Genomic DNA, 14,625 nt, shown 5'->3' with positions numbered 1-14,625 from the left:
CTCTGCGCTGCTGACTTGTCTCCACTCAAGATGATCTCCTGTTGGCCCCACTATGGACTGGACTCTCACACTACTAAGTAGATCCACTCTACGTCCATTGAACCAGTTGCCTATAGGGTGGGGGGTCCCCACATCTGCGGTCCCCTCCAAAGTTTCTCATTGTATCCCATTGGGTTGTGAGTTTTTCCTTGCCCTGATGTGGGATCTGAGCCGAGGATGTCGTTGTGGCTTGTGCAGCCCTTTGAGACACTCAGGATTTAGGGCTGTATAAATAAACTTTGATTGATTGATTGATTTTGAGATAAGAGCGGTCTACTCTTAAGCAAAACTTGGCGTTACAAGCATCCCCGCCGGTGGCGTAGCAAACTTAGACTTAGACAAACTTTAATGATCCACAAGGGAAATTGTTCAACACAGTAGCTCAGTTACAATGATGGAAAGTGTAAGGATGGAAAGGACAATGCAGGCATGAGACTTTAAACTGTTTTTAGCTTTTAACTTTTTGAACTGTTTTTAACTTTTAAACTGTTTTTATCTAACAAACTGTTCTTAGGGTAATTTATATTTGCTTTTTAAATGTGTATTTTTATTTCTGTTTTAAATGTTATTTTTTTAGTCTGTCCTTTGCCTCCATTTCTTTGTGGTGTACAGCCCTTTGTTTTTCAACTGTGCTTGTCTTTAAAGGGCTTTATAAATAAAGTTGGTATGGTATGGTATGGTATAAATAGACTAATATAGCGATAAAAAATCTAACATATATATGAATATATGCATAATATGTGTACAGAATAATATATATACAGATATATTATATTATGTCAATAACATATATACAATATATACCAATGACCTTGTACAATATTACAGTATATACAGTATGTGACAGCAGCAGCATAAAATAAGAGAGTAAATCCAGCAGGAAATAGAAAATAGACATTATAAACAAAGAGAACGTCACAGTGTGCCCAAAACATCTGGTCTTACTCCCTAGTATTAGCTCACAACTAAAATATGGTCATAACTTTCTTTTTTTTTCCAAACCATGTGAAGGATGAAAGGGAGCGTGAAGGACAGTACTAAGAAGAAACGGATCATATTCATTGGTTTTACTACTTACGTATAAAATACTACACGGTCTAGCTCCAATCCTATCTTGCTGATTGTATTGTACCATATGTCCCGGCAAGAAATCTGCGTTCAAAGAACTCCGGCTTATTAGTGATTCCCAGAGCCCAAAAAAAGTCTGCGGGCTGTAGAGCGTTTTCTATTGGGGCTCCAGTACTATGGAATGCCCTCCCGGTAATAGTTAGAGATGCTACCTCAGTAGAAGCATTTAAGTCCCATCTTAAAACTCATTTGTATACTCTAGCCTTTAAATAGACCCCCTTTTTAGACCAGTTGATCTGCCGTTTCTTTTCTCCTCTGCCCCCCTCTCCCTTGTGGGGGGCAGAGTCGGGACCCGGGGTGGACCGCTCGCCTGTGCATCGGTTGGGGACATCTCTGCGCTGCTGACCCGTCTCCGCTCGGGATGGTGTCCTGCTGGCCCCACTATGGACTGGACTCTCACTATTATGGTAGATCCACTATGGACTGGACTTTCACAATATTATACTAGACCCACTCGACGTCCATTGCATCTGGTTTCTCCTAGAGGGGGAGTGCGGTCCACTCCAAGGTTTCTCATAGTCATTCACATCGACGTCCCATTGGGTTGTGAGTTTTTCCTTGCCCTTATGTGGGCTCTGAACAGAGGATGTTGTTGTGGCTTGTGCAGCCCTTTGAGACACTTGTGATTTAGGGCTATATAAATAAACATTGATTGAATTAAAGCAAGAATTCATCCAAAATATGGCCGTGCGCGTCGCCACCTTGATGAAGCACTGCTAGTCTGCACCGCACTGAAGCAGAATGAGTCCAACGCCAGCCAAGGATGTTAAAATGTCTTAAACGACACCTATTTATCCATGAAAATATAGAGAAGCTGCTGATGGTGTGTTTGAAGGCGAAGCAGCTGGAAGGGAAACCATAGAAATGTTGCAATTGTTACATTACTTCATAAAACTATTGTAGCTGTTCGCTGTACATTCTATTGTATTGTTTTTATTTTATTGCAGGGGTGTCAAATTCATTTTGTTTGAGGGCCACATCACAGTTATGGTTTCCCTTAGAAGGCCACTTGTGATTGTGAATAATTTATGAATATAATTGTATTGAGATTCACCTCATGATATTATACATTGCCTATGCATTTGATTTCTCTCTCACACACACACACACACACACACACAAAATTGTTGAAATTACAAATGCTTTGGTATTCACATGTTTATTTTATTTGCATTGGAACAACACAAAAAAAACCTCCAAAACTCCAAAAATGGACTGGGAAAAATTATTGGCACCTTTTCAAAATTGTAAAAAATAGTTTGTATTCAAAGCATGTGATGCTCCTTTACTTTGTAATTAAACTCACCTGTAGCAAGTAACAGGTGCTGGTAATATAGATATCACACTTGCAGCCAGTTAAAATGGAGAAAAGTTGACTCAGCCTTTGTGTTGTGTACCCCACTGAGCATGGAGAAAAAGAAAGAAGAGCAAAGAACTCTCAGAAGATTTGAAAACCAAGATTGTGGACAATCTCAAGGCTATACAAGTCGCTCCCTCTCCAGAGATCTAAATGTTCCTGAAATAAACATGTGAATACCAAAGCATTTGTAATTTCAACAATGTTCTGGGAGAAGTGGTGCTTTATCTGACAGAAATGCAGGGGTGCCAATATTTTTGGCCATGACTGCATATATTTGTTTCTTTCCCACATACACCGTAAAAACATATTTTACAGAATATTACAGTAAATGGAAAAACATTACCTTTTTTCTTTAAGTAAAATTCTGGCAACTGTTTGTTACTGTAATATCTATTGCCTTTTTTTTTTTTTTACAGTGTACAATTTGATGATTAACTTGCTTTGAAATCATATGTCAAGCGGATATACATTTGTATTAAAAAAACATTTTTATTTTAAACATGATAGTATACATCTTGCATTATTAAAAACTGAAGTTCAAAAAAATGCAATTGCATGTAATACATGTACCGTATTTTTCAGAGTATAAGTCGCACCTGCCGAAAATGCACAATAAAGAAGAAAAAAACATATATAAATCGCATTTTTTGAGGGAAATTTATTTGATAAAACCCAACACCAAGAATAGACATTTGAAAGGCAATTTAAAATAAATAAAGAATAGTGAACAACAGGCTGAATAAGTGTACGTTATATGAGGCATAAATAACCAACTGAGAACGTGCCTGGTATGTTAACGTAACATATTATGGTAAGAGTCATTCAAATAACTAGAACATATAGAACATGCTATACGTTTACCAAACAATCTGTCACTCCTAATCGCTAAATCCCGTGAAATCGTATACATCTAGCCCAGGGGTCGGCAACCTTTACCAGTCAAAGAGCCATTTTGACCAGTTTCGCAAATTATAGAAAACAATGGGAGCCGTACTTTTTTTTTGAAATTTTTAATGAAATAACACTGCATACAAAGTTTTTTTTGTTGCTTTGTGCTATGTATAAACTAGGGGTCTCAGACACGCTGCCCACACCTTTATATGGAAATGGAAATCTGGTGCGACACGCGGGTTTTAAATGATTGGCGCTTGTCAGCGTCATGCGTGCCGTGATGGTACAGCATATGGCACCCACTACAACCAGCGTGCCTGATCAGTCACACGTTGTATGGTGTTTTCCGCTTGCTCAAGTAGGTGACAGCAAGGCATACTTGGTCAACAACCACACAGGTTACACTGACGGTGGCGGTATAAAAAAAAACCTATAACACTCTTACTAATAATGCGCCACACTGTGAACCCACACCAAACAAGAATGACAAACACATTTCGGGAGAACATCTGCACAGTAACACAACATAAACACAACAGGACAAATACCCAGAATCCCATGCAGCCCTAACTCTTCCGGGATACATTATACACCCCTGCTACCAAACCCCGCCCACCTCAACCAACGCACAGAGGGGGGGGGGAGTTTTCTGCGAGAGGCACTGAAATCCGGAAGTCTCACGGGAAAATTGGGGGGTTCAGCAAGTAAGCTGCTGAGCCGCATCAGAGTGATCAAAGAGCCGCATGCGGCTCCGGAGCCGCGGGTTGCCGACCCCTGGTCTAGTCTCTTACGTGAATGAGCTAAATAATATTATTTGATATTTTACGGTAATGTGTTAATAATTTCACACATAAGTCGCTCCTGAGTATAAGTCGCACCCCCGGCCAAACTATGAAAAAAACTGCGACTTATAGTCCGAAAAATACGGTATTTTTTCTGGCAATACAAAGAAGGAATACTTGAGTTTGACACCGGTGTTCTTTTGTATTGTTTTTATTGAAGGTTTCTTATTTAAAACTTTAAAAAAATTGTTTTTTTATATAAAGACAGGTGTCAAAATTGTGCTGTTTTGTGCCAAGCAGTGATTAAATTGACTTCAATTCATTTCAAAGGGAGACATTGATATGAGATATAAGTGTTTGAGTTAAGAGCTACTTCACAGAACCTTAATAAACTACTACTATGGCAATACTGCTTTTCTGGCTACCAAGAATCCATCTATCTTGAGAAAGGTATTTTCCCCAACTAATTTTCTTAGAAATAGAATAAAAACCACACGATTATGGCTAAATGCCTACAGAATATTGGGATTAGCTATGTAGCAGGTGGTGCGTGGGCACGTCTGCCCATCTCCGCTTTTAGAAACAGCACTTTTAGCTCGTTGTAGGTCAGCAAGAACCGGTTTCCTTTCAGCAGAACAAGACTCGTCTTTGCAAACAATAACAAAAGGCCAATATCGCAGCTGGCAGACAGACAGTCTTTCCTGCTCTTTAAAACCAACTCTTGTTATTTTGCCACTTTTCCTGCAGCTGCAGGTATTTTTCCCCAAGTTTGGCGTCACATTTAAACATATTTGAGGAACAGGACCTTGACCAATCCAACAGTTACTTGGTCCTGCTACGATGAGACTTATAACAAACCTGCAAGCGAGCCTAAATATTTTTCTCAAAATTTATTCCATATTTAGATAAGACAGGTACACTTAAGTCACACTTAAGAATCTCCAGGCAGAAAAGGCACAACATTTGATACATTCATTACAGTGTTCCCCTGATTTTCAAAATCTAAATATCTAAAAAAAAAAAAAGCATAGCAGTTTGCATTTGAATTCTTTACAGTTTGTATAATTCAGGGCAGGAGAATATCGTTGCAGCAAGAAAGCACTCTTTCCAAAAGCTGTTCAGCAGGAGTCACTGAGACAGACGTGGAAATGTACAATCCTGCAGCAACTACGGACACAATCCGACAAATCATCTATCATTTATCCAGTTGTTTAAAAAGGCACAAACTATTTAATCACTTCGCACCAAATTGCAAATTTAATACTTAATTTCCAATGAAGGCAAATACAGTACGGAAGCGATTCATATGGCTCTATTCCTGGGTGGATCTCGCATGAGAGGAAGAGCGGGGGTTAATCATTTTGCAATGCACTCTGCCGAACATAGCAACTGACACTGTGGTCAAAGTTGGAATTGCCACAAAGCACATTTTCAGATATTCAACATTCTACAGGATAGTGAACCCCCTAATTCGTCACGTTTCATGTGTCTGGTAAACTGCAACAAATGGGACCATATGAATCCCCTTCCTACTGCAAGTGGCAACAATAAATGAACATATCATATTGAAGACAGTTTTAAAGTGCTGCCTTATTGTCCTACTTTACCAGCTGCATGTAAACAAGTGAATTAACACTCTTTGGACTGAACGTCTAGGACTTAACTACAATGAAATGTATACGCTTCTCATGACGACACAAAAAACTACAACAGTGAAATGAACAGGTAATACTACTGATGATTCAGAATGACAGTCCTTACCAGATTAGAACGCCTATACAGCACTGAAAGTACACCGTGAAGTTGAAGGTCAGGGCTCATTAAAATATGGCATGCCCATCAAATAGTTGGTCGAGCTGTAGAGACGTGACACACAAAAGAAGATATAATAAAGTTATGATATCACAATGTGGAGCCCTGCAACATGTGCCAACTGTTAGGCGCCAGTGAAATGGTAGGTCAGAAACGAGGGAGGTAGCTAAAGCGAGCATTACAGTAGTTGAGATAGGTCCAAACAGGTCCAGAGGTGGAGTCGAGCCACAGGTGGCACTGGTTCTGATTGAGCACTGTCAAAGCACCAAGAATGAGGAAGACACACCGAGCTGAGGTGCACTGGGTAAGTTGTTTCCCCCTAATGCCGTGTTGCATGCTGGCTGTGAGTCAGGAGTGCGTGGGAAATGTGAACGGAGGGAATAAACGCGTCCGAATTAACATCGCCTGGCTGATCAAGCATGCGGGGATCTGCCCAGGTTCAGTCACTGCAAAGGCATGTGCACCTGTGAGTGAGTGCACGTCTGCCGGTGCCCGTTTTAGATGTGTCATCTGCATGCATGTGTAAAGACCCGCACAGGCATGATTGTCAGTGTTAATTAGATGCAGCGCTGGTGGATAGGTGGCTTGATGGAGGGATTACGACAGGCTGAGGTGAAAAGGCGGCGAGTAATCTCTTAATGGAGGCTGTGGGTGGTGGGGGGGAACAGGAAGGAACACGAGTATGGCGCACAAATATTCTCGCGCGAAGGAGGTATCTATATGAGCCATAGTGTTGAACCAGACTGTACGAGGAATGTTTTTGGGGCTAAAAACAGACAAAAAGCCAACAGAATATTGAGAAAATATTTGGTCCAGCTTCTGCCAATGGAAGTTTTAACAGATAAATTTGCTGCTGTGAAATGTATCTTGATCAAAATGTTCATTCTCTTATCCATCCGGCAGGTCGGGGGAAATCTAAATGAAGTCAATGAAGATTGTGGTGGGGTCTAGTAATCAATTCCTCAGATGATAGATTGGGTGCAAGATGGGGATCCGCTCTATGGATTGCAGGACCTCGTGCTTTAAGTGATAAGAGTAAAAAAAAGAAAAAAAGAAGTGCCACAGAAGGAGCGCCTTTAGCAGCCGCCATCGTGGCAGTCTAAAAACTCTTTGCCGCTTTAGTCATCGGCAGCACTTGTTCCTCTTACTTCACCTTTACTGCGGAGCTGTGGGGAAGCAGAAAGAGAGTTTGTTAGGTTACGCAAGTTAAAAAGGTGAGTGTAAGTGAGGCCATGTCCACTCGTGAAAACACCAAACTGTACGGGACAATACGTATTATGGACGCCCCTTACAATGTTAAGTCCCTCCACTGTTGAGCTTCTTCCCCCTCACATCCTTTAAAGAAATATGAACAACACTAGCATGGATGTTGAAACATTTTGAAGAAGCAGCGACTTCATTTCAATGCACCTCGCCAGAGACGGCGTGGAAGTTCTGCCCTCAATGCGGACTCGCAGGCACCGAATGACTGACTGAACTATTGGTCCAGACTGGGAGAATAAACTTAACATATTTTAGAATCACACTTCTTTTATGCGTTTGCCATGATTAGACACTTCAGAAATAACGTGTACTCAAAAACTCTACACACACCTTCTTTAAACCATTTTTGATTTTATGGATAAAACTTTTTGTTTGCACTATTGTTCAATGTGCTCAAAGTATTTATTCACACACTAAAATATTTTAACCAAGTTGTATTTATTCTGTTTTAATAACTAAAATACATTGACACACAATATACTTTCTTGGCAAAGGAAACATTAAATATTGTTCTGGCTTCAAAAGAGCAATATTATTTTTAAATGTGTGTTTAAATATGTTTATCTTCTTTCTCAGGGCATTCAATCGATCGCAACTGGACTGTTTGGTTTGTCTTAGAAGACGTTTCACCTCTCATCCAAGTAAGCTTCATCAGCTCATACTCATAGATTTAGATTACCGTAGTCAGATCTAGTCTTAGACTGAGATTGGTCAGACCTGGGTGGAAAACAAAGTATTCAACATCACCAAAAGAGTGAATGCAGCAAAATCTAGACTAGATCTGACAAATCCAAGTCTATGAGTATGAACTGATGAAGCTTACTTGGATGAAAGGTTAAACGTCTTCTAAAACAAACCAAACAGTCCAGTTGCGATCGATTGAATGCCCTGAGAAAGAAGATAAACATATTTAAACACGCATTTAAAAATAATATTGCTCTTTTGAAGCCAGAACAATATTTAATGTTTCCTTTGCCAAGAAAGTATATTGTGTGTCAATGTATTTTAGTTATTAAAACAGAATAAATACAACTTGGTTAAAATATTTTAGTGTGTGAATAAATACTTTGAGCACATTGAACAATAGCGCGATAATGATGAAGTGACACGTTATTAAATATTTTATTATTTGTTTGTTGTTGACAATAATATTGTTTATCAGCAAATTTTTGTAGGTCTATATATTGTCCAGCAAAATTTGTTATTGGCCAGGTCAAACCATGAATATTTTAAAAACAAATTTTACTTATGTTTTTGAAATCTTATGCAAAGGGGATGTTTGCAACTTGCTCAGTTACATTTTTAAACCAAAAATATACCACCACCACAGGCAACCTTCTGTTAACATTAAAGTTTTAACAAAATATATATGCTTTAAAATGACAATGTTTACACAATTATTAATCATATTGACTCGACGGCCCAAGATTTTTGTTTGGCCTTCAAGCTTGTCACCTACTAATGCCAGTCTCCGCATTTTTTAAATATTTTTTTTTAAATGCTTGGCTTGTGGGTCGATCTTTCAAATTTGGCTGCATGAGTTTTAATTAGTGTAAAAAAAAAAAAACTTTCATAAAGTGTACTAATCTAGCCAAACATTACTGATCAAGCATCTTGTTTATTTTCTAGGTAGATAAAGAGCATCTATTTCAGATTCTCCCACACTGAGGTTGATGGCTTTGGAAAGCCAATTAGTGGTAGAATCTGATAGCTGAAGACGTTAATGGAACAGTTCAAACCAACTGTGGCTCTAAACAGAAGAGCAGACAGATCGGATAAAACGACATAAGGATTCAGCCTCCTCCTTCCATCCTCCCCCAAATCTTCTCTCTTCTTTCACTCAATCACTGCTCAGACGCTTTTTCAAAGGCAGAATTCCATTTGTATGTTAATGAGGAAAAAGGAGCCATCCTGAAGAGAACCGCTCCTTTGGCCTTCGTTTCTTTCCTTCTAGTCTGACAGAACCATTGCACATTGGTGTGCACAAAACGACTATTTTGGTCAGGAGGCACCGTTCATTGATGTCTGAGGTTGTCATTCGCCCAATGCTTTCAAGAAATTGAATATTGTCTATGAGGTAGCATCACACGCTAGCATCATTCAAGCAACTATGACCATGTCCACACTACGGTCATCTTTGATGCTAACCAACATTTTCTTTCCTAGAAGGGAAAATGGGAACCACATGCTGGGACAATGCTGTATGCTGGTAGACAGCAGAGAATGTTTGAGCGTGGCTCATTTAGTCTAGGCCAGGCCAGCCCAGCCCTGCACAGCCTGGATTCATACATTTTTCCCCTTTTATGGCCAAAAGTTCTAAAAAAAAATCAGTGGCTAAGGTTTCACAGAGAATGTGATTCACAGAAATTAGAAGCATGTGATTTACTCCTCAAACTTGTATTTTTGCTGAGGATTGTGGGTACTAAGCTTGATCTGGCATTTGGTCTTTAACTAACTTTAAAAAGGCAGGGCTTCTTTCAATGTGCATGCATGACTGTGGAAAAGGTCAACAGAGACGTACTGAAAATATCCAGAGGCACGTCACTAACAAGCTTATCCAGTCAACATACGCTCGTACAAATGCGATTTTCAATGGACCATTCTGCAAACTGGTCTAATCCGTGGCAATAAAAACAATTTAGGGTGCACTATTAAAAGGTTGGGTGACAGGTGTGTGCAATTTGAGTGGGGGGAAAACAAAGTATTTTAACACCACCAAAAGAGTGAATGCAGAAAAGTCTGCAGCAACACAGAGCCCAAAGATAAGCATGGGAGTCTGGCCTCTACCTGGCCAGGCTATTCCTCTGTGGCCTTTGTGCCACGCACCGAGCCCTTCTTGCGCATCTAGACAGGAACAAAAAGTACAATACATCACACACATTGATGTAAGCAATCCTGGGGGGCAGCTCAGACACAACTTAGCAAGTTGAGGTTAATTAAAAGTAAAAGATTTAGTTTTTCAGGTGTCATGCAATCAAAGAAGGGTAAATGCCTTGAACAAATCTGGGCCATGGTATATTCATACAAAATGTTTCTGAAGTTCTGACTGGTTTGCACATTCAACTTTTAATTTATGGTGGGAAATGTTACAGGGTTACGTCTGGTTAATTATTCCTCCTGGTTGTCATTACAAAGCACACATGCAATTGGTGGTGGAAATTGGGTACAACTTAAGATTAATCCACTCATAAAGTGGTACCCTTCCCCAACTTGAGTGTTTTGCGATAAGAGCTGTCTCAACTAATCGTTATGCTTGAAGTTGCAAGCAAAAATTTGAGTTACAAGTATACCCGCCATTTGTTGCAGTTTCCCATAAATTATTTTATTTGTGGTGGGTCGCCACAAGTATATTTAGGGCTGCCAAGAGTTTGAGTTTTGAGCAAAAGGTTTCCATAGTTAGTCGCCATGCACATAGGAGCCTCTTTAAAGAACATATGTGCATCATTGCCGAATAAGAAAATGATTTCATTTTGACACAGTCCCTGCCACGAGTATATTGGCAATCTGTGGGAAACACTGAGTTGGTGTAGCGAACGCCACAGTAAGATCCGGCTAAAACATCTAATGCCTCATGTATTAGAGGGGGACTGCAGTTTTTTAGGAATTTTGTCTATCATTCACAATCCTTGTGTGAGACAAGCACACGTGTTTTGCGTTTTTAATGCGTTCTAAAATAAAACTCTGCTAACTGTGGAGAAAATGGGAGTCGCTCTATTCCGTCTATGAAGCACCCTAAAAACAGCCAAAAGCCTCCATCAACGTTTTATATACATGCTATAAGTATATACATAATGTAGTAACGGGCATATTGATACCATGTAATATCTACGTATTTTGGTCATTTTAAGCATACAGTGGCATATTACTTTCACAGACACATCAAAGTTAGCTTTTTCCTTCAAGAACAACAACTAATATTACTCATGGCAGACATTGTGAGAGACAAAGACTACCTTGGGACAAATGATGATCCAGAACCTTATATTTTTTATCCTGAATATAAGGAGGATGACTGACAGGTTTTAGAAGCTGGGCGGAATATTGTACTCCCATTAGCTTCATTGTTAGCTGTCGAGTACTTGCCGTGTATTACGAATTTGAATGCATACAACAAAAAGACATGTCTTCTTGGCTTACATTGCAATTGTGAATGATAGGCAAAAAAACCAACCAAAAAGTACAGTTCCCTTTTAGGCATGCATACGCAAAGTTAAGATGTATTAAGAGTGAACATCATTTTGCCACCTATTGCTGTGACAATGTATTTTTGTGACTCCAACACAGCTTGGCCAGTAGGGCTGACAATTTCCACTATGAGGATTGTGGCACATTAATGGCACCGGGGACAATGGAGGAATGGCCCGAATTTGTGTCAAGTGGCTGCTACCGCGAGTAGATCTCCAGTGTTCTAATAATAAATTGGGTAGTGAAACAAGAGTCAAAGTCTTTCATATTCTTTTTGACATATTACATTTGAAAGATTTCAAACTAAATATTACGGAACATAATTTTCACATGAAACTCTAATCTGACTGTGAGCACATGTTGTAAATTACACAAATAATTAAATTAGGGTATTCATAGTCATCCACATGTGCGCCCACCTCTTCTAAAGTTTTACGTATCATTGCAGCTATCTTTCTGAACAGGGTCAGCACTACTCTTCGATTCCCTCACCTTTATCGGCCATGCACCACCCCCTTCACATTCTTCCTGATGTAGTACCACTTATTTCATATTTGTTCCTGTGTGCAGTCCTCTGACTCCACAGCATTGACAGCCTCACACACTTTATTTCACTCAACCCTCTTTCGATCGCCGGAAACGCCAGAAAGAAGCACCTCCTACTCCTTGCTGGTGAATACTGATTGGGCAGTGTGTGGGATCCCAGGCATATGGCTAATTTAAATATCATTTGTGTATTTAAATGGGGGTGCCCACCAGGCAAACATGTTCTCTCAATTCCATGTTGATTGGGATGTAAAAAAGAAATATGCTTGTATTAATGCATGCGTGCACTTTACCTACTCAGTGGCCTAGTGGTTAGAGTGTCCGCCCTGAGATCGGTAGGTTGTGAGTTCAAACCCCGGCCGAGTCATACTAAAGACTATAAAAATGGGACCCACTGCCTCCCTGCTTGGCACTCAGCATCAGGGGTTGGAATTGGGGGTTAAATCACCAAAAATGATTCCCGGGCGCGGCCACTGCTGCTGCCCACTGCTCCCCTCACCTCCCAGGGGGTGATCAAGGGTGATGGGTCAAATGCAGAGAATAATTTCGCCACACCTAGTGTGTGTGTGACAATCATTGGTACTTTAACTTTTAACTTTAATACTTCTAAAACTTTGTGCAGTCGGCGTTTTCTGGATTTGAGCGCACACCAATTTTTTGTAGGGAATCCACGCAACTCCTAAAACATGAGGCCCGAGTCTTACTCGCTAGTATTAGCTTACAGCTAGAGATTGACATACCGGTAACTCTGATTTCCAACAATAGAAAGAAAAAAGTGAGTGTGAAGGAAAGTGCTGAGAAGACGAAGCGGATGATATTTATTGAATACACAAAGAAATGATTAAAAACATGACCGAACATGTCGCCAACAAGCATATCACTGCTAGTCTGCACCACACTGAAGCAAAATGTGTTTAACACCAGCAAATGTTAAAATACTATCCAAATGGCAGACTTTTAACCGTGTAAATAAGGAGAAGCTGATGATGGTGTGTGTTTGACACAGAACCATTATTATTACTTACCTCATTTAACTACTATAATTCTTAATACTACATTCTATGTTGCTTTTATACAACGTGTTATCTAAAAGTATGTTTTTCTTTTAAAACGCATGTTACATGTCTTTGGGGGCGAGGCGGGAGCAAGCACCAGTACAAGTGTTTTGAGTCAAGAGCTCTGTCAAAAAAATCAATTAAAACTCATAAGTTGAGGAACAACTGTATAAGTCTTGTAACATGACAGTTTATTAAAATAACAGTCATGACGTTTTAATTGTATTAACTATTTGTATGTTTAATAACATTCCGATCATGAAATACCGAAACGATTTAAACTCTTCCAAGCCAAGCCATCTCTACTGTACCACCAATCAAGGTTTGTGTGAAGATAGACGAGTGACATTTATATTTGAAATAAAACTCATTAGCGTTTCACATTAGCCGTTTTCTGAATATTTCTATCATCACGCAGTGTTCTCATTTAGGGCTATCATATGCCATGTTAATCTTGGAAGTTTTTTGGGGGGTTTTCTCACAAGCTCAATGTACTCACCTCATCCAGCTCCTTCTGGGTCTCTGCCTCCATTCGTCGAATGTCTTCCATCGTCAGCTCCACCCACTTGTCAATCCAACAAAAAAGTTGACGGTGGAAATTTGTGAAGATCCTCTTTTCTTGCTGAAAGTAAGTTGCAGAGTTTACTATGAAAATTATCATGCAAATAAAATTGAGTAAAATGTATTTTCTTATACTTTTTATTCTAATATTTACATGGTTGCAAAAAAATGGACAATACATTTAGATTGTATTACCTCATGGATAAAGCTCTCCACTTTACTCTGCAAGCCCCACCATTTAAACTTGACTGTGACCAGTTTGTAGGCACACATTCTCGGGCTGTCAGTTTTGTAAGCCATTTCTTTCTGATGACAGAAACAAAAGAATCACAAGAAATAATCAATTCAACCTAAAAGGTTTGAATTATAACAGGATTCATCCATCCATCCATTTTCTACCGCTTGTTCCTTATGAGGTCGTGGGGGCTGCTGGAGCCTATCTCAGCTGCACACGATGTGACAAAAAAGTTTCCAATGAGAATTGAGTCATAAAAGACATTAGACAGCTAAGAGAATACCTTTCAAGACTAATCTTGGCAGCATTTGAAGCTACAAAAATATTACATAAAGCTTTATGTATGGAGTTTAGTGTACAAAGATAAAAGCACCCTAATCTATAACATACTTTCTAAATCCATTTTGTGCTCTGTACTGTCCTCTGCAGACAAGAAAAAAAGAAAGGAAAGGGGAAAGGCGGTGGCAGAGCAAAGTGGTTAAACTCCAGATCAAGGGACCTGTTCGCTGCCTCCGCCCCGACAGCGACACCGTTTCCAACTTGCACGCCTTTGTGGCCACTGAAGGCAGATAAAACGGGAGTGAAGATGCGATAAGGGCGTTGTGGTGCAAAGCTGGTTACATTATTAACACCTAGGACCTGCTCGCCCCCAGAACAGTCCCAGAGAAGCCTCAGAGAACACCCGTTTAATTAATCACTTCATTCCGGCTCAGCATTCCAGGAGAAAATGCCACAGACCTGCCTCCTTTGCTCCCATCCTGCTGCCGT

The 14,625-nt window shown here is 39.8% G+C and overlaps 1 protein-coding gene across 2 annotated transcripts in view; it reads right to left on the bottom strand.

Annotated features, from left to right (window-relative positions):
* Positions 1-5,077: 5,077 nt before the first annotated feature.
* LOC133623172 (phosphatidylinositol transfer protein beta isoform-like) overlaps positions 5,078-14,625 on the bottom strand; it is a 29,320-nt gene continuing 19,772 nt past the window's right edge. The window contains exons 9-12 of one of the 2 annotated variants that reach the window (XM_061986228.1): positions 13,818-13,928; positions 13,561-13,683; positions 10,063-10,119; positions 5,078-7,178 (exon numbers count right to left, since the gene is read on the bottom strand). In XM_061986228.1, the coding sequence (XP_061842212.1) occupies positions 10,072-10,119; positions 13,561-13,683; positions 13,818-13,928 (282 nt within the window). In that variant the 3' untranslated portion in view covers positions 5,078-7,178; positions 10,063-10,071. The remainder of the gene's footprint in view (positions 7,179-10,062; positions 10,120-13,560; positions 13,684-13,817; positions 13,929-14,625) is intronic. The other variant, XM_061986227.1, reaches the window with a different exon arrangement.

This window comes from Nerophis lumbriciformis, linkage group LG12 (assembly GCF_033978685.3).
Source record: "Nerophis lumbriciformis linkage group LG12, RoL_Nlum_v2.1, whole genome shotgun sequence".
NCBI classification, from domain to species: domain Eukaryota; kingdom Metazoa; phylum Chordata; class Actinopteri; order Syngnathiformes; family Syngnathidae; genus Nerophis; species Nerophis lumbriciformis.
Note: the sequence above shows the minus strand (reverse complement) of the source record. Positions and strands in the feature narration are given on the sequence as shown.